Genomic DNA, 24,489 nt, shown 5'->3' on the forward strand with positions numbered 1-24,489 from the left:
GGAAATCTTATGATGTAAAGATAGAAAGACAGAGGCAAATCTGTACTCTTTAATAAAACAAAATGTTTGATTAGAGTATACTGATAAAATAAAATATTCATGATTTTAGTTTATTTTCTGTTGAATTTATTAATAATCTTTATATATGTATGGCTTTGAGCAAAGACAAAAGAAATTCTCTAACTCGTCCCTGATCATACAGTTGTAAGAATCAGCTATTTTACTATTTTCCCAGCAGCAGAAAGACCAATCTTTTCAATCATACATTTCTTTCTGTACAGTTTAAAACTCCATACTTATGGGTTTACCTATGTACAGATAAAAGAGGTCACTTTTCAACTAGCAATGAACTTTTATGTTACAGGAATGTGAGTCAATTTTTTTTAACCTAAGTATATATATTCATACATACATATGTATTTAATTTACCCTGTACCACTTTATTAGTTTGACATATAAACCTTAGGGGTTTTTTTTTGTCCATTCTATTACAAAGTGAATAAAAATATCATGGTTGCACTGAAAGACCATGCAATTCAATTTTGCTTAGGTTTCCCAATAGTGCTCAAAATAAAAAAAAAAAATTTATATATATAAAAATATTTCACTACCAAACCCGTTAGTCCTATCAAATGTAAACCTTTAATAATTTAAAGGACCAATACATGATCTTAATAAATCGAAGTTAATTCTCAATATTTTAATAAAATAAAAGAGTTTTGTACTGATATATAAATGGTCTTGCAGCTTCCACATAGGTTCTAGGTAGACTGAACAATCCCTTTTTCACACCGTCCCTGATGCACCATCAGAGGTCACCAGCACATTCATGATAACATCACACTGACTAGCATGGTTGATTCCTTCCACACAAGCTGGGATCTGTTAGAAGTTAAACATAACAACTCATTTTGATATTATAAGTATTATATCCATAAAAGGCATAACAGGCAGCATGGATCCATTTTAGAGTTTTTGCTTTTGTTTTTGTTTTCTGTCCTCAAGTCTATCTGGAGGCCCTGCCCCATTTAATGTGTAATCTTTGTTAAGTTCTTAAATGTATCACCAGTGTCAGAGATACGGAAGACTTCCACTTTAGGTCATTCTCTTAACTGGGGTTATTTACAGAAGTCGGTTATTAGGAATCTTCCAATTGTGTTCCTGTCATCACCACATTCGTGGGATGTGTTAGGCACAAATGCTTTCTAAGGGACTTCTTTGAGAAGAAGCAGATGTTCACAGATCATGAAAAGAGTCAAGGAAACAGACAAACAAGAAAAACGATGCTCACAGACATTCAGTTTGACCCCTGCTTGCTGTCACCATGTCTGTACTTTGTTCAGCACATATAAAATAACAAACCTCCCACCTAAGGGCTATGTTAGTCACCACATGTCTTAAGATTTACTAACCATTTAGTTACAATACACAAAGAGCGAAGTGTGTGTTCCCAAACAGATATGATGCTATAGTGTATTTATTTTTTTAAATTAACACCGCAGTAAACTACCAATTACAGTGAAGACACAGAACACACTGGCAACTCCAAATCAAGCTGTGGTTTACAAATCAGTATTTAAATGATGATAATAATAATAATATAATAACATTAAATGAAAGTGAAAACCTCACTTCTATACTTAAGTCAGAGATCCAAGTCAGCCTTATAGGAATTTTAAGATAGGCAATTAATGAATGGTTATACTTTTCCAGAAATGAGAAATACTGTAAGCCTTTCCCTACAATGACTGCTTTGAACGTATTTTTTTTTTTTCCCAAAAAGCATGCAGGGACTATTTTCAGATGCTTGATTATGGCAAGAAGGAAGAAAAGTAATGATTTTTGGTGTAAGACAAGCAATTTGTAGAATCGAGCATACAATTTTGCATAAAACATTGCAGGTTAAAATAATATTGTAGGTTTCAAGCCATTGCATTACAGTTGAATAACTGTCACAATTAGGTTTTGTAAAATTTAAAACTCTAAGTTTTGAAGTGAAGCAATAAAACTAAATTCTTAAACGATGACTTTTACCTTCACACAGCACAGAATAGCTATCTTTGTTTGGGTTGAAAAAGTTATTTACAACTAACATTGATTAAGTCTTGGTAAAAGTCCGATAACACATGAAGAGAAATATCCCCTCAGCTTTCTGAAAGATCAATGGACATGTTTGTGGTTAGAGACAGTCATAACAGTGGCAATGCTAGTCTCCTATCATGGCCAAGCATATGGTGTGTTCTTTAACCTAATTCAAAATTCAAAGCACCAAAATACAATTTAGATCTAGAAAATGGGACTTGCTATTTAATCCTACGTAACTAATGATTAACAATTTAGATGCAGAGACACTGCTAATGAGAAGAGTTTTGATTGGTGCTGTTTAGTAGCTCACTTGAGTTGCCTTTTTAAAATCAGAGTTTTGTTTCCATTGAATCCAAGAACTCTTCATAAAATAGAGAAATACATATATCAAAGGAATTAAGTAAAAGTAGGTTAAAAATAAATAATCTTACAACAACATTTTAAATCCTTTAATGATTTAAAGAAAGGAAGACATAAAACACTGAATGCTAAACAAGTCTTTTGAACTTTTCTTGAGATTTTTAGATATAGATTTAATAGCATATGTGTATATATATATATATATTTTACATTTTGCATGTAGGCCAGAGCTGTCTAAAATATCTCTTCATAGTAGGCTATAGGGATCTATCAGGAGATAGAATAAAATAAGATCTGAGGATATTCTCAGTTTATCAGAGTATTTCTTTCTGCTTTGACAATCAGCAGGGATCATAAATTTGAAGCAAATCGTGGCTTTTCTGTCTCTGGGTCTGTATGTAAGACTGAGGAAGACTCCCTCTGATGAGCGGCTGCTGGTGGAGGGGGTGCCGGTGGGACCCCTCGGCTGGGGGGGATGGCTCCCGATGACATCTGTCGGAACAGGGTGACCCGCTGGGGGACCGTGCCCCTGCTCCCTGCCTGCAGGCCCGAGCCGTGCACCGTGGTCACGGGCGGAGGGATGGACGCCAGGGACTCGCCCACAGTGGGATGTGGTCTGGAAATCAGGGTGGAAACCTCATGGGGCAGCGAGGGCTGCGAGGCCGAGAGGGGCCTGACTTCTCGGGTCAGGCTGGTGTTGTGAAGCGCCTGCGTGCTCTTGTGCACTTCGTTTTTCGGTGCGGAGCTGCCGCCGGGTGTCTGTGGAGCCTGGGGCTGCTGCTTGGTCTGCAGCGGCTGCTGTGCCTGCTGCTGAATGAGTGACAGCTGGGAAGCAGTGGGGGAGGCGTAGTGGAAAGTTCGAGTGGCTAGCGGGCTCTGAACGGGAGGGCTGCAGACCGCAGTGGTGTAGGAGCAGGGCGAGAGGATGGCCGACGGCTGGGGGGTCTGCGTGCTGGGGCTGGGGGAGTGCAGGTTGCCATGAGACAGACTGGTCGCTGTGTACACCGGCGGAGACTGTGTCCTCCCGCGAGAGGTCGGGGTGGTAGCTGAGGACGTGGAGTTCAGGGCTGTCATTTGAGGGTAACTGATGGGAGCGATTGCCTGCACCATCTCCCTGTCGTGTTTCACAATCTGCTTCAGGATCTCGTTCTCCTGATTGTTGAAAACGCCAGTGTTCAGATCCTTCTGGAACTTTTGCAGAAGAATTGAATTTTTCTTTCCTGTCAGCGAAAGGAAGATAGGCACTTAGAAAGTCTGTAAGTGACTGATGACAATTCCAAGCGCGAGTGGCTCCTGCAAACAGAATGATGGCAGTGTTTCATAGAAGAGGCTCAAAAGCCAAGCACTCTCCTTTAGACACCAAATAGACACACGGCTCCTGTCTCTCACGCTTCCTGTATCTTTCTGGGAAATCTTACCTTCTACACGAGTCAAGTTGAAAAGTCTGTAATATGGCAAAAGCCATCTTACAGAAGAAATGGAGAGATTTGCATGAGGGCTACCTTGGGAGAAGAAAGGGCATTTGGATCAGGATGGGCCTGAAATCAAGATTTCAGTTTAAAGCTTCTTTTTCAAGAAAGGACAATGGAATACATACTATGTGACAGGCACCCTACCCAAGGCTTTAGGCAGATTTATTTTATTTAATCCACAACTCTTTGCGGTAAGTGTGCTCATAATCCCACTTCACCCAAAAGGAGACTGGAACATAAGAAGGTTAAGAGTAATGCCCAAGAAAACATAGTTAATAAGTGACAGAGCTGGGACAGGAAACCAGTAGATCTGATCAGATTTACGACGGAATATGAAGCAGCCACATCTATATCACGTTGAGTGTTTGCTGGAAATGAAGTCTCCTGGGCCTCATCCACTTGCTGCACCAGATGCTGCCTTTTACTATGATCCCCTGGTAATTGTCACATGCAAGTTTGAGAAGCAAAGGCCTTTGCTTTTGACCAGTGCCCTACACCAGTGATTCTCTACTCTACCTGCATATTTTTGTCATCGCTAGAGCTTTAAGAGTTACTTATTTCCATCTGCACCCTAACAATTAAATCAGAATAAACAGACATGGGTCCAGATTTTGGTACTTTAAAATAAACTTTCCCCAGGGGATTCTTGTGTGCAGCCAGATTGAGAACTATTTCATAATCTTTCCTCTTCTGAGAGGTTGTTGTGAGGAGCCAGGGGCATAATGTATGGCAAGCTCTCAGCTCATTCTAGAACCTCAGTAAGTACTACCTCTCCTTCTCGCTATTGTCTTTGGAGTGGTTTGCAATAAGGAGATATTCTCTGGCAAAATAACAATTAGCGCCAATTGTAGGTTGATGTAAGAGGGGAAAATCAGTGACTTTTTAATGGCATCATCACCTAGGTAAATATGGTAACTGAAAAGTAAATCAATTTGCCATATCACTAAATAAAGTATCACATCTAAACTAACAAGGAATATTTTCAAATGGAAATGTATGATATAATTTACTTGGCTGCTGGGAAAGGCAATCATTTTAAATGACTGCCAAAATGAATAGCTATCTCTCTCCTTACAGAATTTTCCTAATTTCCCCAAGAACAAAGACTTCTACGTTAGTAGAAAACATAAATGCTTACTTTGCATATTCCCTTAATTAACTATAATATATGCATTTATAAGCAATGGCCACAACGCTGAGAAGGATAATATTTCTTTGTGATCATGTGAATAGTCAGCATTTCATAATCTAAGTATCTGGGACTTTGTGGAAAAATACTATAACTTTTAATGCACTGTTAGAATTTTGTGAAGATTAAAAATGCAAATACTGGTGGTGCTCACTAGCAATTTTATTGCCTATATTATTGATTGCAAACCATTTCATGCAAACTTTCTTATAAAAAATTAACTGTAATAAGTTAGATGAAAGTGATGCTCTATCAGATTAACAGAAATTCTCTATTGAAATATCCTGATTTTGATGCTTTTGCAAAATATGTTTAGCTGGCTTAGGAAAAAAACTCATATTTTTCCTCTGGCTCTACCATGAACACTCACATACCACAAAGAGGGAAGTTATTTTCAAATTAAGTAAAGATGCTTTTAGGTATACTCGCTTCTTTTATGGGCACTGTCTTCTGGACACTCCGTCCTGTTACATCTCTAAGTTATCAATAAGATTTTTAATATGTGTGCTGTGTCTAATGGTAATGTCCAAATACTACATTTACGTCTCCTAACCTAATTTCAGATCCTTATGCAGTCTGTTGTCCCACCAATATAGAAGAAAAGAAAGACGTGAAGTGCAGAAGAAAAGCTGACACAACCATACGTCAATCAGAAGTCCTTACCTTTAATAAAAATGAAGCAGTTGAAGTATCTCTTTGTTTACTTTCCAGTGATCCCAACCCCAATCTCCTTTGAGTTCATTGATTCCTTCATCCCTCCCTAACTCTCTTCAACAATATTCATTGTGTACTAGGTACTGTGAATGTAACAGTGAATTAGACATGATCTCTACATTCATAAAGCTTAGCATCTCTAGAGCAATTTAAATAATAAAAGCAGTGCTGTGATGGAGGAACTTCCCAGGAGTATGGGAGAACATCTCCAGGGTACTCAGACTATTAAGGGGGTGGAAGGTCAAAAAAGGTTTCTACAGGGAAGTGATGTTTGAACTGAGATATGAAGGCTAGTAGAGTTAAGCAGGGAAAGGGAACAGAGGAGGGTAGGGTGCGGGAGGAGGATCTGGGTATGGAAGATGAATGCATAACACCTTCTGACATCAGAATGTTCTAGCATATCTTGGGAAGTTAACAGCAAGCCAATCTGATCTAACTTTACTATGGCAATTATTCAAATCTTTAAGCTAGTGTAACTAGTAAGGTCTAACTTACATATTTTTATTTGAGAGCAGAGAAGATTTTAAGATAAGTTGATGCTTGCAAAGTAAAGCATCTATGTGGGCACTTCTATTAAGGCTTTTTCTGCTTGAGTCTGTATTACAAACATTTCAAGAAGTTTCTACTTAGACAATGAAAATGCACAAGTTTTCAATTCTTAATATAAGAATAAATGTAAAGTTGATCCTTAAAAATGAAAAAAAAACACCTTGTGATAAAATTTATTTTGTAATGTAGACTCATACTATTGCATTTTTAGTTCTATTTTAATGCTGTGTAGAATTTTTAATCATTGTTTTTTACCTTAAGATTCACATTGTTTTGGTATCACTGGTGAAATCAGATTGCGTGGCTAGCAAAAATAGAGATGAATAAACAAACCTAGAATACTTAGAAGAGAAAGTTAGATAGAGCCTCAGATCTTTCTAGAAATATGGCTAGAGCTAATTGCTATTTCTATATTGCTATGTTAATTAATAAGCAATCTATATACTAGCATTTGGGACTTATGATTGCAAATATGTATCAGCCCACTAGATTAAAACTGAATTGTGCACAAAGAAGAAAACCGAACAGAGTACCTATCCGGTCTAGTCGGTCAATGGCTACTGTCTCAAAGGCTCTTCTCATCATTGGATATTCCTCCAGGACCTCGTTGAAATTGTCCACAGAAAGCGAATAAAGACGACAATACGTATCAGCTCGAACACTGGCAGTGCGCCGTCCCTTGGTCAACAGGCAAATCTCTATAAAAACAAAGAAGAAAGATTTGTTTGGCAATTTTCTTTAAAAGGCCATTAAGACCTACCACAACTAAAAGAGAAAAGTCTCATGGTGTGAGAAACCAATGATTAGTAACATTTTCTATTTTATCAGGAAATCCCTTCTGATAATTAAAAGTGCCCAATTGCTAATACTCAATCTTAAAATATTCTTTTTTTTTTTAAACAATTGAGGCTTTTGGTTCAAAGGGAAGGCTGTAACAAAATTATCTTCTTCCAGCTCCCATTCCAATTCACCTGAAACAAAAATATGCGGAAAAAAGAATAATAACTCCAAAATGGAGTTGAAAACAGGAAGAGACTATTCTCAGATAGAAGTTCTTATGAATTCTGGAAGGCAGAGAGCAGATGGTATTATATAGGCAGAAACCAAAGCGAGCCCAAAATCATTGGCTTAGAAAGCCTTATGATTAAGCAAAATTGAATCACAGGTTCAGATGTATGCATCATAGGAATGCTTTATGTAGTTCATATATTCCCAGTAAGATCAGTATAAAAATTATATTCCAAATGCACAGAGGGGCTTTTCATTTAAGTAATTTCTAAGGAAAATCTTTTGTTGAAATTTTGATTCCCAATATATGGTAAGCAAATATTTGCAAACTTGGATTTTCGTATTAGCTAGATAAATAAATGATAAAAGTGAAGATTTTCTATTTCATTTCCCAAAACTTATGTATTAAAATCCTATAGACTTTGCTTCTTTAAAAAATTTAAAATAATTGAGAAACTTTGCTTCAAGATAACCTATTTGAAAAAAGGAATGGGAGAAGTGTTTCTGAAATGCACTGTCTTCTAACAAAAGGAAATAAGCAAAATAATTATTGAAAGAGGCCTAAATTCACACTCCTCTGAACTTATTTAAAGAATTTCAGTTCATGTTGATAAACATAGCGAGTAAATTTTGTGGTAGGCATTATGTCCTTGATGTTAGGGCTGGAAACATGAATCAAACATCATATCTACTTCTGTATTACTTATATGCTGGTAGTAAAAAGAAAAAGTTCATTTGAATTAAGATTTCATTTAAAATGTAAGCTGGTAAGAGCAATAATATAGAAGGCAGGCACTTTGGGAGTACTAAAGAAGTGCACCTGAACCAATCTGGCAATTGAGAGGATTTTAGGAAATGCCACCTAAGCCACCAATTATGTTGTTACTGTTCATGCTTGTAAACATTTCAAATTTAATAAACAATATTGTGGTGGGGCCAGCATGGCAGAGTAGGAAGACCCTGAGCTCACCTCCTCCCATGGGTACACCACGATTACAAACACATACAGAGCAACTATTGATGAGAATGATCTGAAGACTAGAAGAAAAGATTTTCTACAACTAAAGATATAAAGAAGGAACCACAACAAGAAGGGTAGAAGAGGCAGACACACTGTATAGTCAAGACCCGTTACCCTGGGTAGGTGACCGACAAATGGGAGGATAATCACTATTGCAGAGATTCCCCTTAGGGAGAGAGGGGTCTGAGCCCCACATTGGGCTCCTCAGCCTGCGGGTCCTGCACCAGGAAGATGACCCCCAGAAAGTCTGTCTTTAAGGCCAGTGGGGCTTGCATTCTTGAGAGCTGGAGGGTTGTAGGAAGTAGAGACTCCGCTCTTGAAGGGTGCACACAAAATCTTACACCCTCCAATACCCTGCGCAGAAACAGTAATTTGAAGGAGCCTGGGTCAGACCTACTTGCTGATCTTTTAGAGCCTCCTAGATTGGCAGGAGGCAACTGGGACACACCCTGAGGACACAGATGCTGGTGGCATCCATTTTTGGGAGCTCATTATACCCCAAGGACACTGATGCTGGCAAGCACCATTTTGGAATCCTCCCTCTACCCTATTAACACTGGAACCCAGCCCCATCCACCAATGGGCCAGCGCCAGCCCTGGGACTCTCTGTGCCATGCTGCCCGCCATGCTGGGACCCAACCCACCCACCAGCAGCCAGCAGCCTCTGAACCAGCAGGAATCAAAGGTACGTTAGATGATACAGAGGACTGGATCAGTAAATTGAAAGACAGAGTAGTAAAAATCACCCATCTGAACAGAAAAAGGGAAAAAAGGATTTTTTAAAAAAATTAGGATAGTTTAAGGGACCTCTGGGGCAACATTAAGCATACTAACATTTGCATTATTGGAGTCCCAGAAGGAGAAGAGAGAGGAAAAGGGGGCAGAGAACACATCTGAAGAAATAATAGCTGAAAAATTCCCTAACCTGTGAAAGGAAACAAACATCCAGGTCCAGGAAGCACAGAGAATCCCAAGGAGGATCAACCCAAGGAGGACCACACCAAGACACATTATAATTAAAATGGCAACAATTAACAATAAAGAGAGAATATTAAAAGCAGCAAAGTAAAAGCAACTAGTTACACACAAGGGAACTTTGCATAAGATCATCAGCTGAGTTTTCACCAAAAACTTCACAGGCCAGAAGGGAGTGGCATAATATGTTTAAAGTGATGAAAGGAAGAAACCTACAACCAAGAATACTCTACCCAGCAAAGCTATCATTCAGATTGGAAAGAGAGATAGAGATTTTTACAAACAAGAAAAAGCTGAAAGAGTTCAGTACCACAACCAGTTTTACAAGAAATGTTAAAGGTATTTCTCTAAGCAAAAAAGAAAAGGACAGAAATAGAAATATGAAAGTTATAAAAGAAAAAATCTCATTGGTAAAGGCAAATATACATTAAAGGTAGTAGCCCAACCAAACATAAATCTAGTAGAAAGGTTAAAAGAGTTGTGCACCTAGAACTAACATAGTGTTGTAGGTTAATTGTACTTCAATTATTAAAAAAAAATATGTAGACACTGGGAGGAAATGCATCAGAATGCTAATGGTAGTTATTTCTGGGGGATGGGGATTATGTGTGATTGTTCTTTTTTACTTCATGCTTTTACATAATTCTAGTTGTCTGCAATGAACATTCATTACTTGTAACATTCATTACTTGTAAAATCAGAAAGAAAAGAATACATGTGATTAAAAATGAAAAAATAATATTGTGGACTGTTCATGTTTGTGTGCATGTTTGTGTGTGTGTGTATTTGTGTGTGTGTACCTTCGGTACCTTCGGTGTGCGTAGGAAGATAAATCTCTATTGGTCAGTGTTTAAGCATAAAGCATATTATCATATGATGGAAGTTGTCAGCTACTCTAATTAAAAAAAAATGTAATAAAAGTATTTTCAACACTACCCCAAAATTAAACTCCTGTGTCACTATAGTACTAATGCCATATTATATAACTTATGATTGCTAAATTATGTCAAACATACTGATAAGAAATGTTTTTATTGCTAAGTGTTGCTTTCAAATCCGTACAAGTTGTCATATAGAATGGCTATAAGCCTCATGGAATATAATCCAATGATACATAACAAAGATCTTAAAATGTATCCATACACTTTATCCAGAAATTTCACTTGACAATCTAGCCTAAGGAAGTAGTCTGTAATCAGAACAATGTTATTTACATGGTGATATACATTATGCATTTATGTATGCATCTGAAAATATGGGAATGCCTTAAATGAATAATAAGTCAAGATTCATAATCAACTATGTGGCAATTATTAAAAGTAAAGCTTTTAAAGTCTATGTATTAATATTAATAGTAGAATGGTCATGAAAGTTTAACAGAGAAAAGCAGGATACAAGGTTTTAATTATAGCATGATAAAAATGATCACATATAGTATGCAAAAAATGACAATAAAATCTACCACTATGCACTGCTCTTGTTGAAAAATATTCCTTTATGTAGATATACTGTTTACATTTTTTTTCAACTTTCCTTTATCTAAATTATTTTTATTTGTGGATATATAACTTATTTTTTTAAAGTTACTTTAAAATTAATATCTAAGTGCACAGAAGAGAAAAAAAACCCAAGATATGAAGGAATATAAACAAACCTAAAAATAGTGATTACTAGTGTAGGAGATTTCCTCAACTTTACCTTTCATTGCTTTTAATGTATTTTTAATTTGGCACTTATATTTTTAATTTACAAATGCTTTCCATTTTCCTATATTTTTTCCTATATTTCCTATATTCCTTTTGTTGTGGATGTAATATCCTCTATCTTCTGGTAGTTGCTAAAGAGACCTGGTTTTGAATAATGAATATATGCTACCACATGGGTGAACCTCAGAATGTTTCACAAACACAGTGAAAGAAGCAACACGTGACAGTCCATACAGTACATGCGTCCACTGATGTAAATAATCCAGAAAAGGGAAATCTATAGTGACAGATAACATAGTAGTGGTTGCTTGGGGAAGTGGGTGGAAAAGGAGATTAACAATAAGTGGGCAGGAGGAATCTTATTGCGGTGATGAAAACCTAAACCTGTTTGGTTTGGCTTTCATAGCGTTGGTTTCATAATTTGGGAAATTTCTAAAAAGATTGAATTGTATACTTTGAATTATATATACATGTTGCCATAACACTGTAAAATGGAAACAAAAAGAAGTTTTGTCTTTATATTTTATCTTTATTATATTTTATATTTTAGTTTCTGTTGTGTTTTCTGAGTTCTTTCTCTTTACTCTGGAATCACTGTTTCTGTCTCTGTGTCTAAATCTTTCCCTCGTATGTTGAATGTGTTCTTCAAGTTACCTGTTGATGTCCGTTTCTATTGAGGATGAAACCTCTAGTGATGTGGCAGCATTCATTGACCTGGAGTTTCTCTTCAGGGTGAACAGGTGGGAGGTTTATCCTCATATTTCCCTAAATGCCAGAACGAGGAGGGCTGTACTCCAAGGTTACCAACATCTCTCTTAATTGTTCTAGTTCTCTGCCTTGTTCAATTACTTTAGAGAAGAACCACTTGCTTTTTTCTCTCCTCAGGAAAATAAATGCATGCTTACAGGCTCTTCTGCAATGTCGAGGGAGGGACAGAGAGTCCACTGTACCACACAGAGACCTTCCCTAAGTCACTGTTTCCCCTCACTTTTCAGTTGGCCCCCTGTCATCACACTGTCTCTTAGCTAGCAGCTTCTCTGGAGTTTTGCCAGGAGCTTTGCTCTCTTCTTGGTCATAGCCCTCAGCATTATACTCCAAGTTCCCTCTACTTTTCCTTCAAGTTTCATCAGTAACAACCAGCATAATTTAAAAAAATTGTCTTAAACAACAGAAATTTATTTTCTCACATTTCTGGAGCCTGGAGGTCCAAAATCAGGGTGACAGTATGGTTGGGTTCTGGTGAGAGCTCTCTTCCTGGCTTGCAGATGGCCAAATTCTCACTGTATCCTGACATGGCAGAGAGAGCCCCCATCTCTTCCTTTAAGAACACTGTCACTAATCCCATCAGGAAGTTCCCACCCCACTCAATTAGATGAGTTACTAGTCACCTCATCTAATTCAACTACCTAAGGCTCCACTTCCAAATACCACCACGTTGGGGATTAGGGATTCAACTTATTGAATTTGGGAGAGACAAGGACATCCAGTCCATAACACCATTTCTCTTGTCCTGAAATACTATTTATGTCCCTCTTGCTCTTTAAAAAAAACTAAGCTAAGAAACAAAAAACAAAAAAACAGCTTTATTGAGGTATAATTGATATACCAAAAATCTGCACATATTTAATGCATACAGTTTGATGAGTTTGGACATCTCCACGTACCTTTGAAACCATCAGCATATCCGTCACTTCCAAAAGTTTTCTTAACTGCATGTTACAGAATACCTGAATAATACTGGCTTACCAATTAAATAACTTCATTATAAAAATCTGGGAGGCAGGGCTAGTGTGGATTTAGTATCTCAGTGATGCTGAGGCACTGTGCTGGCATGACTTTACTTTCTTGGCCAACCTCGCATGATCACAAGTTGAAAGCAGCAACTGCAAGAATTTACATCCTCATACAGTGTCCATAGAGAGGGAAAGACTTCCTTCCCACATTTCTTTCTTTTTACTGTGAAAGCAAAACTTCACAGTATTCCTTTACTACTTTTAATTTGGTCTCTGGAAAGGGAAGAGATAAAGACATGTATTGAGGATCATCTTATGTAAAGAAATGGATTTACTTTTCTGTATGCTTAAAAATTATTCGAATACTTTTTACAACGAGCCTGTATTTATATATTACTTTTGTACTTTAAAAAATAAATTTAAAAATTAGAAAAAATACAGCTACTCTCAATACTTATAGTCATTTTGGAGATATAGTAAAAATAGATTTATTTCAGCATAGGTATAAATATATTCATGTTTTCTCTAAATTATTCTTTGCAAATGATTTTCTGGTTTCTACTGTCTGGAGTCCTCATATGATGGATATACAATACATGTAGCTAAATGGAGTAGATGGACATGTGTTACATGGTATAGGTCCCCATAATTAACTGATGAATCAGTTAAATACTGCCTTCGGTATGAGAAGAAATCTTCCTAGAGGATGGTGCTTAAATAATATTTTAGGCCTATATAAAAAAAAATGAGTACATGTTTTATGAGAAAACTTCAGAGGTGTTATTGTCCAGGAAATCTTACTTCTTCATTCAATTCTATTTAAAATACAACGTACTTATGTAATTCTTTACCTTTTATGATTTTTTGAATGAAAACTGGTATTTCAATTTGGTTGATTTCTTGCCAACTAATGAAGTAGAATGCTATTTTGGTGATTTTCTGCAGCAGTGATGGTTACCTGCTGATTCTGCTACCTTAACATACATCCCATTTCTTAGGTTATTTTAGAGATTATTTTTTTCTTTTTTGGTGTAGTATAAAGAGTATTGGCCTGGGATTAGGAGTCTGGTGTTATAGCCTCAGACTGATTGATCTTGATTGTGAAGATTTGGACAAATACTTATATTCTCTGGACCTTCATCTATTTATCTGTAAACTGTAAAATTCAATTATATCTCTAGAGTTTTATCAACATTTAATCCATAACTTCAGACTTCAGTCATATTTTATATCTAAAGTTCCACTGATTTTTATATCTTTAGTGCTTCCATGGCATCTGGTAGGTGCTTAATGTTTGCTGAAATGAATCATTGAACCAAATAGCAACATGTTTTACAAAATGAGTTTCAATCACCCGTGGAAAAACTAAGGGCTAAATATAGATTTTCACCAGCGAAGTCCTTTCAGAAGTTATCTAGTGAGCTGTGTTCATTCCCAACATAAAACTCTTCAGCCTTTATCTCTCAGCATCTCTTCGATAATTTCTTAGTGAGAAACAGATCAAATGAGGGTATATTCATGAGGGTATATTCTAGAAATAGTCACTGGTCAGTGTGAAAAACAATTTAAATAGTCCTTTCTTCTTTTAATGCCTCCATACTCTTTGTTTCCACCATGAAGAGAAATAAACAATGCCACTCACTTAGCAATGAGAAAAAGTAAACCTGATCATAAAAGAATCTTAGATTTCATGAATTGAATTTCCAGATTCCATATGAATAGAGTAGGTGTTTCTTTGTAAATTAATTTTCTCTTGATAATAAGTTATTTTGGGGATCTACTTATTGAGTGAAGAGAGTCCTGTGTTAGGTGTTACAGATTGAGTTTTTGTGTATTTACTCTGTGTGTGTGTGTGTGTGTAAAAGACAGAGAGAGAAAAACCAGTTTAGTCATTTGTATCTCATAGTATCCTTTGGGTTCCTTAGGAATTGTGTAGATATTAGTTCATCACTATTTTTAATTTCTTGTATTGCGTTTTCTACTTGTTTCCTAACTATTGACTTTATCTCCCTAGCTAGTTTAAGACATTTTAAAGACAACAACCATACAGGAACATTATTTTATCCCTCGCGGTGCCTGCTGCCTTGGGTTCTAAGCCCAGAGAAATTGTTTTAAAATGCTGATGAGTACATCAATGATAGTGGACAAACCCCAGATTGACACTAAGTTCTAGTCTTAAATTTTAAGATGGCATAACAATGGCTCCCCTGCTGAGTATCTTCTCTTTGTAACAGAACTTGCCGAACACTTTAAGCACCTTCTTTAAGCAGCACAATATATCTTTGCGGTTTTTGTGCAATGTATATAAGGAAGAAAGTATCTAGAAGGTTTGGTAATGTTTTCTTCAAGGTGGATATGTTACTACTCACTATCTAGAAAATTAACTTGCTTTTGGGTGCTCAGATTGACTTCCCAAGGAAAATAAAATAAAATATAAAATGAAATAAAATTGAACTCCCAAAGAACAAGCTGAGTGCAGCTTACAGATATAACCTTTTTAAAACAGAGTCTTCTGGCATATTTTCTAGACTCTGTTGCTTGTTTCAATCTTTCTGCCTTTTTTCCTTGTTTGTCTACTCTCTGAGAACTCAACTAGGAATTTCCTAGTGGTGTAATCACTGCTTTAAAAATCTTAATGCAAATTTACTTGGAAATATATCCTTTCATCTGGATACAAATTTCTAAATGATAATTAAGTGCACAAGTAATGGGAACTTGGCATATTAATTTTATGTCTGCATTATTCTCCTGTTTTTCCTCTACAAGATAAGTTATTTTCTTTACAGGTTAAGTTATTTCACTTACCCAAGAGGGAAACCGAGAGTAATGCATCCCATCACAGGAGTATTATAAGTCTCTGTTTCCGTTTTTCAGCATCATAAGAAATGTGTCCCGGGAGATTAAATTGGCCTACCACACTGTATAGATATACTTTTAATAATCCTCAGGGTATGAGATATATCAACCACCCATTGCTATTTTTGCTGACATTAGTTAACCCTGATTATAAACATTCCAGTCCACCTGACATTACCGTCACCTATATAAACAGTCATTTTATAAGGTAGGGCAAATGGCCTCAAGAATTCTGCAATTCAGAAATATTTCTCTGACCTCTAAAACAGAGCTTGATATTGCAGTAACGCAGAGTTAATCATAGAGTGAACTTATGACAGAAATTTGTAAGGTGATGAAAGTGTTTAAACCTGAGTTTCCAGAATTTATGGGAAAATTTGTGCTCGGCTGCTCATAGTAACCTAAGCAAGAGCTGCTTCCTTCTTTTGTACCCGATATGATGAACTAAAAGTAATTCTCTGCTGTGCATTAAAATACTAATTTCCTAGAAATTATTTGGGTTTCTAATCCAGTGCCTCATAATAATGTGCAAGAGGAAATATCACTTTTTAGTTTTCTATTTGTATTTGTAATCTTTCCATATTTATATTAGTGAACTAGTAAAATATCACCTCTTACGGCATGGTGAGGTAACATTTGGCTTAAAGCAATTTGTATATCAAGCTTGGCTGGTAGAAGAAGCACTTTAGGTGTCAAATGGATCTAAATAAGGATCTAAAGAAATTTAGAGTAGGATAAAACATAAAAGAGGTATAAATTTTGTAGTATTGATATTTGATGTATTTTGAAACATTTCACATTTTTGAAATAATTTTCTGAAAGAGAGATTAGATATAACATATTTCCAAATACAGATATTGTATTTAGTATATTATAGATAGATAGATTTTATAGCATGACAGCTATTCTAATAAACAGAAAACCCAATTCTGCTTTTTTTTCTAAGTATCTAACTGAATATTTCAATTCCCAGAGAAACAGTGGTACTTGCACAATTATTAGTGTCCTCTGCTGCAGCTCATGCTGTTATTTATGATTATTTATTCATTTAAAGTTATTATCTTGTCAAACTAATCTTAGCTCTCCCCATATGTTTGGTCAATTTATTTCTCTTCAAACACAAGATTAGGGTGGTCACCTGGGGCTCTAAGTATTGACTCTAGTAGCGACACCTCAGACAACTTATGCACTGGCAAAACTGTTATGAGGTTTACCTAAAAAAAGTGCCAGTAAAGTGCCCGGTACAAGCCTAGTACAGTATGAACACTCTCACAACATGAGTTCCTTTTTCCCTTATGTTTCTACTCCTTTCTCTGTATTTTTTCCTGTGATTTTTGGCTCTACCTGCTAGAACCAAGGAAAAAGTAATGCTTCATAGATCAAGTAACCTTCCAAATTTGTGAAATATAACAACCATCTCCCACACCCTCCACCCTCTCATAAACAATTTGTTCATAAACTAACCATCCCAATTCTTTAGACTTGTCTCAAGTAAGATGGCTTCACACCGATGGACACCTTTTCTTAGTTACCCCAGGGAGAATTCATCTTGTGCCTCTACTCTACTTTGATCGTCTTGCATCTTAGCTTCTACAGCACATTATTACACTTATTTGTCTATATGATATTTCTCGATGCTAAACTACAAGGTATTCAATGAAAAGTACAACAATCACATTTGCAATGTCTAGCCCTTACCATAGATTTAGTCACACAATATCACTTGGTTCATGGAACAAGGAATGAATGAGTCAATCAACTGATGAGAAGCAGAAAGACTTACACTGGATTGGAAACATTCTTCATAAAACAAGGTGCTCACATTTGAACACAACATCCCAAATAGCCAGATCTTTTTGAGGAGCATTGGTCCTATTCACCAGATGCTACGTCGCGCTTATCTTTTATCTGGTTCCTATTGATTACAAACACTTTTAGGACATGACTGTTCCATTCTGTTGGATATGTGGAGGTTTCCATTAAGGTTTATACTTTTCACTCCTTAACCTCTCTCCCCTTCCCCTTCCTTAGGATGTCTGTGTCTTTAAATTCCTTTGTGACTCCTTCAACTACCTAATGTCTGCATAAAATCAGCTTCACACAATACTATTTATAGACTGATATCTACTACACATTTATACTACTTGTCATTGGCAAATTACAATACTTTATGGACTATCACAGTGATTTTCAGAATATCTATGGGGTAGATAAGAAACAATCACTGCTAGCCCCATGTTAGCCCACATGATATACAGAAGATTAAAGGGGATGTGTTATGTGATTGGAACAAAAATCACATAAAAATATCAAAGCTAAGAAGAGTAAGACCACAGTTTTCCTGCTTCTATCCATCTTTAAAAATCTACCAGACCACTCCAAATCTTTCCTTTTGATTTTAAAGCTACCAGCACTCAACTCTTTAAAAGTTAATCAAACACCTTGAATTATAAATGCCTTTAAAAAGCAGCCAGCTTTTAAAAAATTCATCAAATGATTTTGGCTCTTAGATACCTCAAGTGTGTTTTCTGAAGTAATATCTTGACAGCTCTGTTTTCCTATGTGGTTTAACATAAAATTTTAAAAAAAGTATAGCAGGAATAATAGTCTAAATAGAAAATATATTCACTAGACAATTATGAGGTAAGTCTACTACAGCAAAAAAGTTGTTTGTCTCCAAAATTTCCCCCGGTTCTCTCTCTTTATTCTCTTTTTCACACAACACACATACACATGTGGATGATAAAACAGAGATTTAAATACACATTTTCTTGGCTTATTGAATGTAAAAGTCAATGGTCAACTGATTCAGACTGGATTCTTTAGTGCAGTGTTTCCCACATTTTAATACGTATAAGATCACTTTATGCACATTAGTGTCTTGCTGAAAAGCAGATTAGGATTTAGTAAGTCTGGAGTGGGGCCTGAGACTGCATTTCTAACAAGTTCTTAGGTAATGCCAATGATGGACTTTTTTTGGAAATGAATTCTTGTAGCTGTCAAATTTGCATCTGAAATAGGGTTCTTAGTTTAAGATAAGTTGGGAAAAGGTGACAAAAAGAAATGGAATTTAAGGGATAGCATAAATTCAAGCCAATGAATGACTTCCTTGTACCAGCATGTTGGAGGAAACTATGGGAAATATAAAAGAAATGAAAGATACTGATCCTGACCCAAAGCTTTTATAATTAATTAGAAATTCAAGTACAATATATAACAAAAGCTTGAGAATAATTCCAAAGCTAAATCGTTTGCTAGTGACTTTAAAGTTTATAAAAATCTAAAAATCCAGTTCTGTACAACTTTGGTGGCATTAAAGGCCTTAGGCTCTGAAAGAAGTGTAGAAATTGCACTGCTTAGACCATGAGGATGGAGAGGACAGGAAAAAAAGGAAGGGGGGGTGGGGAAACAAAGGACATTAGAATGAAATAATCATGAGCACAGGTTAAGAGAACAGTTTATAAGGAGGTTTTCATGGAATTGCAAAAACAGCAGCTTCACAGGATCGCAGGATTTTGATTAGGCATAGAGAATATTCCTCCAAAGATAAGAAGTTGGGTCTCAATTCACAATGGTACTGCAGTGCTCTTAAGGAAGAAATTTGTTTATAAAATGTTGTCTTAGGAAAGGAGATTATATGAAATAGAGAGGGGAGTTCTAACTCTCTATATATCATGCCAAATATGGGAAAGACACTCAACCTCTTTTTCTCTTGAAGGCAAATTTATTCTCTTTCAAATCTTTTGTTTTATGACACAACAATATTAATTTATAATTGGCTTGTAAAATGCACTAAGAGGGAGGTTCTTACTAGTTAAAATAAAGAGTTGTAAAGAAGTTTTGATAATAATTTGGGATATGAGGTGATGGGAATTTGCCTGAAATAAAGCTATAGCACCCAGAAATGATCTCTTCCAAGAATTCCTGTGAAATGAAGCTTCAAAAGAGCTTGAAAGGTGATGAGGCATCCACAATTTTGAACCTAGATGTAAAGGAAAACCACTAATCGGTAACTGTGCTGTGAGTGAAGATAAGATGAAAGGTTGTTTTGGGAAAAAATCAAGCAAACCTTTGGTATCCAGAGAAGATCACGCAAAACTTTGGCATCCAAAGAAAATTTCATTCCGCAGAAATCTACCTGACATTAAGCCAGTAGCTCGTGTCTATCAAATTGGTTAGAAGCAGTATTTATTTGTGTGTACAAGTTTGTAAGCTTTTATCATATGACTCTGAATATCTGTGATAACTGATTCCAAGATTGATGCCTATCTCAGAAACAGTCATCTGTAACCTGGTCAGCAGCCCATGGGATGGCCTGGCTGGAGAACTCTTCTCGATGGGGATGATTTATATTGGATTGTGACTAATAGGCTTAATTATACCTTCTCGTGGGGAGGCTGAAAGTAAGGTATGAACAGCTAGAAAAGCCAGGGAGTGCATAAGTGTACTGGTGTATCTCTAAAGTGGTTCTTGGACCTCAGGAATCACTGCGTTTCCTAAGGGGCATTCCTGCTTGCCACAAAGTTGGCCTCTGACTGTCTTGAGGTGGTGTGCTGTGCTTCCTTTCTTCATGTGCTCCCTTACAATACACTCTGTCGCCTCAGCTGACCTGAGCTTGACTCTGTGCCTTTCAGCTCAAAAGCACCTCACCATCCACGACCTCCTTCTAGATGTTCACAGCCATCCATTTTATTAAAAGCCTCTACCTTTTCTTTTCTTTCCCGCTCTTGAGAGACTGCAGTGAGTTCTTCATCCATAGAGAGGCCTTGAAGTAAGCTGAAAACTAATATCCTACCGATGGAGTTTTCATTTTCTACTTCTGAGTAATCCAAAGTATCAGAAGAGAGGTCAGCTGGAAATCTCATTTTGTGCAAGATAACAGCAACAATTTATTAGGCAAAAAAGCAATCCTACTAACATCTCCCCTCCAAAAAAAACCGAAAAACAAACCAAAAAAACAAGCCAGGCACATTCAAAAATTAATCCTAACAAAAGCAAATATCTGTTTATCTCGTCTCACCCCAAGAAACATTACTCTATGTGACAACAAATGAGCAAACTTAAGGTAATAATTACAATCATAAAAATGACACTGAAGTTCTGAATTTAAAAGTTTGTGTGTAGGTTCAAGTGTGTACTGAAATAATCTGTGTCAGTAATTAGTTGGTTTAGTTAGCAGCATGTATTAGTTGACAGGGGTAGAATGCATTAAAGGGATAATAATAGTAAGTCAAGTATGTTTTATTGAATGCTTTTACCTATATTATCTTATTCAGAATGAGTTAAATTTGGAAGAAAGGCTAGTTTTAAAATGAGAGGTTACATCAGAAGTCCTTCAGGCAAATCCAACCATCATGTTTTTTTGCTACTGAGTTACAAACTTAAAGGTTTGTAAAACAGTAAATAAATAAAAAGACAAATATGTGACAGAGAACACACATGGCCCACAAAGGCTTAAATATTTACAATTTGGCTCTTTTCAGAAAAGGTTTGTCAACTCCTAGGTTAAACAGATTGTTTTCCCTTCCGCATAGATGACCTTTACTATATCTTAACTTAGTCAAATAACAAAATCTGGAAGGAGTAAAAATCAGTGGGCTAAAGATGCATGAACCATGTTTTAGCTTGTTATTTTAAGCAAAGTGAACTGAAGAATTGGGTCAAATGCCCCAACAGTTTATCTGAACTATGTTTTAAAAAATTCCTCCCTGACCTACTTGGTCAGTATGATAAATGGACACCAGGACACTCTTCCACCAGAGATGGTCTGGCTCTCATCCTGGAGAAAAGCCTAACTGAGATGTGATTCCATCCTTTTCAAACCATAGCCAATAAAAGCTTCACTTAACCAGATATTCAGTCAACCAGTATTTTCTTCTCAGGTTTGTGGAGAAGGCTTGGGGTAGAGGGAACACATCTAAAAAGTTAAAAGATACAAAAAGGGCTAATTTTTTCTTAATATTTTGATTGTTAAGGTTTTTATCTTGGAATATTTTAAATATATAAAAAAGAAGAAGAGTATAATAGTATACTATTAAATACTAGTAGGATAGTATAATATCATAGTCTAATAAACTTGTATAGTAGTGTAAATAATAACAGTAAAATAAATCCCCATATGTTCATCATCCAGCTTAAACAATTACTGACTCATAGCTAAGCTTGTTTCACTGGTACCTCACATACTTCCCATCTCCTTTATTATTTTGAAGTAAATTGCAAATATATTAATTCAACTGCAAAATTTCCATATGCATTACTAACACATAATCCTTCAATAAAAATCACCATAAAAGTTAACAATAATTTCTTAATATTATCAAGCATTCAATTAGTGTTCAAATTTCTAAACAAGAAGAAATTTTGTATGGAGGCAATTTCCATATCATGTCACGGCTCTTTCCCCTTCCTAGAGGAGCCTAAACAGAAATGTCCCTTAGAACCTATACACTTAAAATAATTAAAAATACGTTTTGTAAGATGAACGATATGCAATCCATTATAATACCATACCAGCACAAAAAAAGTACATTCATGTGTTTCAAAAAAAGGATATTAACCTATTTTAAAAGAATATCAATTGAAAACAAAAAGGGATTTTGTTGCTGTTGAACACGAGTAAAATATAACTAAAATACCTTATGCCTGGAATGTTGACTTATCAAGGTATATCCTTATTTACTATTTTTTTGCATCATGATTATGATCATTAGCAGAAACCCATAAACAGAAGGATGGATGACAGTTGAAAATTCAGAGGTCATGTGAGAATGAAGGAAGAGCTGAAACGATCTCAGGAGAAAAAACAAATGCAAGAAACCTAGTTCTTCTTGTTATCGGACGTGTATTTAGTACTGGACCTGTGTTCTAATATTATAATCAAACTGAATGAGAGTCTTTAGACCAGGGTTTCAGGGTTTCTCGGGTTTCTTTGTCCCTACTGGCATTTGGATCTGGATAATTATTCGACGTCGGGAGTTGTCCTCTGTGTTGTAAAACGTTTCCCTGAATCCCTGGTCTCTGTCTACCAGATGCCAGTAGCAAACCAATCACACTAGAAGCACCATTACTACTGGATTGACAGTAGTGCTGATGAGAACATAATTTTGGCCTCACATCTCCATAAACCCTGCTCTAAAAATCTAAGGTGGCAAAACACTGTTGCTTTGTGTCTCTGTACAACTTTTACATCATCTCTACAACAGAAACTTAAAATTATGTTTTAGATATCAAAGTATTCATAATTAAACTCTTTGGGACATTTGCTTTCATTATGCCGTCTTTTTTGTATAATTTTGGAACACTGTAAAGGGAATGCTAATCACTTTGTTAATGAGAGAAAGCCATTTAAACACATTAAAAATGCTTTTTTGAAAGCTCCATCGATTTTCCTTTCCCATTCAAGTCTCCAGTAACTCCAGTTGGTTTACTAGTTTAGTTAAACAGGATAAAAGAAATCTGCTAAAGAGTCCATGACATTTAGATACAGAAAAAAAAAAAAAAAATAAGAAAAAGGATAATAAAATTTATATTAGTGTCAATAAATAGTAACCAATGTGCAAACTGTGTATTGCAGATAAAGTTTGATTAAGTTGGGGCTTTCTGACAGTGTGTGGGGATACAAAAGCATTTTAAGGTATGCAAACAAAGAAGAGAGGGAAGCCCTATTATGTGGACACGGCTCACATATGAGGGTGTTTCTTTACTGTTGGGATGCCTGGTTAAATTTTATAGTGTTTTCTCTGATATAAAAGCAGAAAGTTTTTGTTTGGTAGGGAAAAATGAATGAAATATGTCCACTATGTATCATGTAGCACAATCATATACTACCACGAGCAAGAGCCCCAGCAAATTGCTTATTGTCATGGTGATGACTGATTCCATGGAGTAGATGGGTGGGTAATCTGTGTTAGCCCAGTTAAAAAAGGTGCAGTGTTGGTGCAATATCTGTCCATGGAAAGCCCTTACCCAGAAACTGGTTTTTTGTTGTTGTTGTTCTCAATGCATTTACAACTATCTGGAATTATCTTACTTACTATTTCCCATTTTTATTGTCTGCCTCCTTTGATGAGAATGTAAGCTGCAGGAAAGCAGGCTATTGTTTCTCTTCCTCACTACTGTATTGTCATTACCTACAATAGTAACTGACACTTTGCAGATGTTCAAAACATATTTGTTGGGGAAATAACCATTTCATGAATGAAGTGGTTATGATATATTTCGATATTATGGACCAGTAACATTAAGAATTGTTTAATTAGGATGAAGAAATTGTCAGTATATGTTTTTTTCTAGGTTTGGACACAGATTAAAAAACAAGAAAAATCAATACAATAATCATCCACCCAATCACCATCAGTGCATAAAAGAAAAAATATGTTAATAAAGAAATAGCGAGAGTAATTTCAAAATAAAAAAATAAGCACAGAATAAAGGACAGGACAGTTAAATAAACTCATCTTTAAAGGATAACTCACTCCATTGTTATTACATTACTTATTTCATCACAGACCAGTGATGTACGAGCTTGTCCACTGGGCTTTAGGGAAACAGCTACAAAAAGTGGCTTTCCATCAAGAAACATGGAGATGAAATGAAAAACTATTAAATGTTATTTTTATCACGAGCGCGTATGTTTCTTCTGAGCCCCAAACTACTAAGTTAGTTTAACCAAAAAATGTCAAAATATATATATGGTAAAGAGTGCTCGGTAACTGGTTTTAGGGTCAGAGGTTTGTCTTTATTCTTCTTGTTCTCATTGCCAAAGCCCCTTTTGCTGAATAACTTTCCCTAAGGTCTGGTACGTCGTCTCAGCTCCCTT

General features: G+C 36.0%; 1 protein-coding gene across 1 annotated transcript in view; it reads right to left on the reverse strand.

The window, feature by feature from the left end:
• Positions 1–2,796: 2,796 nt before the first annotated feature.
• The window catches only part of HCN1 (hyperpolarization activated cyclic nucleotide gated potassium channel 1), a 364,279-nt gene continuing 342,586 nt past the window's right edge, over positions 2,797–24,489 (reverse strand). The window contains exons 7-8 of the mRNA XM_068532658.1: positions 6,903–7,067; positions 2,797–3,665 (exon numbers count right to left, since the gene is read on the reverse strand). Coding sequence (XP_068388759.1) covers positions 2,797–3,665; positions 6,903–7,067 — 1,034 coding nt within the window. The remainder of the gene's footprint in view (positions 3,666–6,902; positions 7,068–24,489) is intronic.

Source organism: Eschrichtius robustus, chromosome 2 (assembly GCF_028021215.1).
Source record: "Eschrichtius robustus isolate mEscRob2 chromosome 2, mEscRob2.pri, whole genome shotgun sequence".
Lineage (NCBI taxonomy): Eukaryota > Metazoa > Chordata > Mammalia > Artiodactyla > Eschrichtiidae > Eschrichtius > Eschrichtius robustus.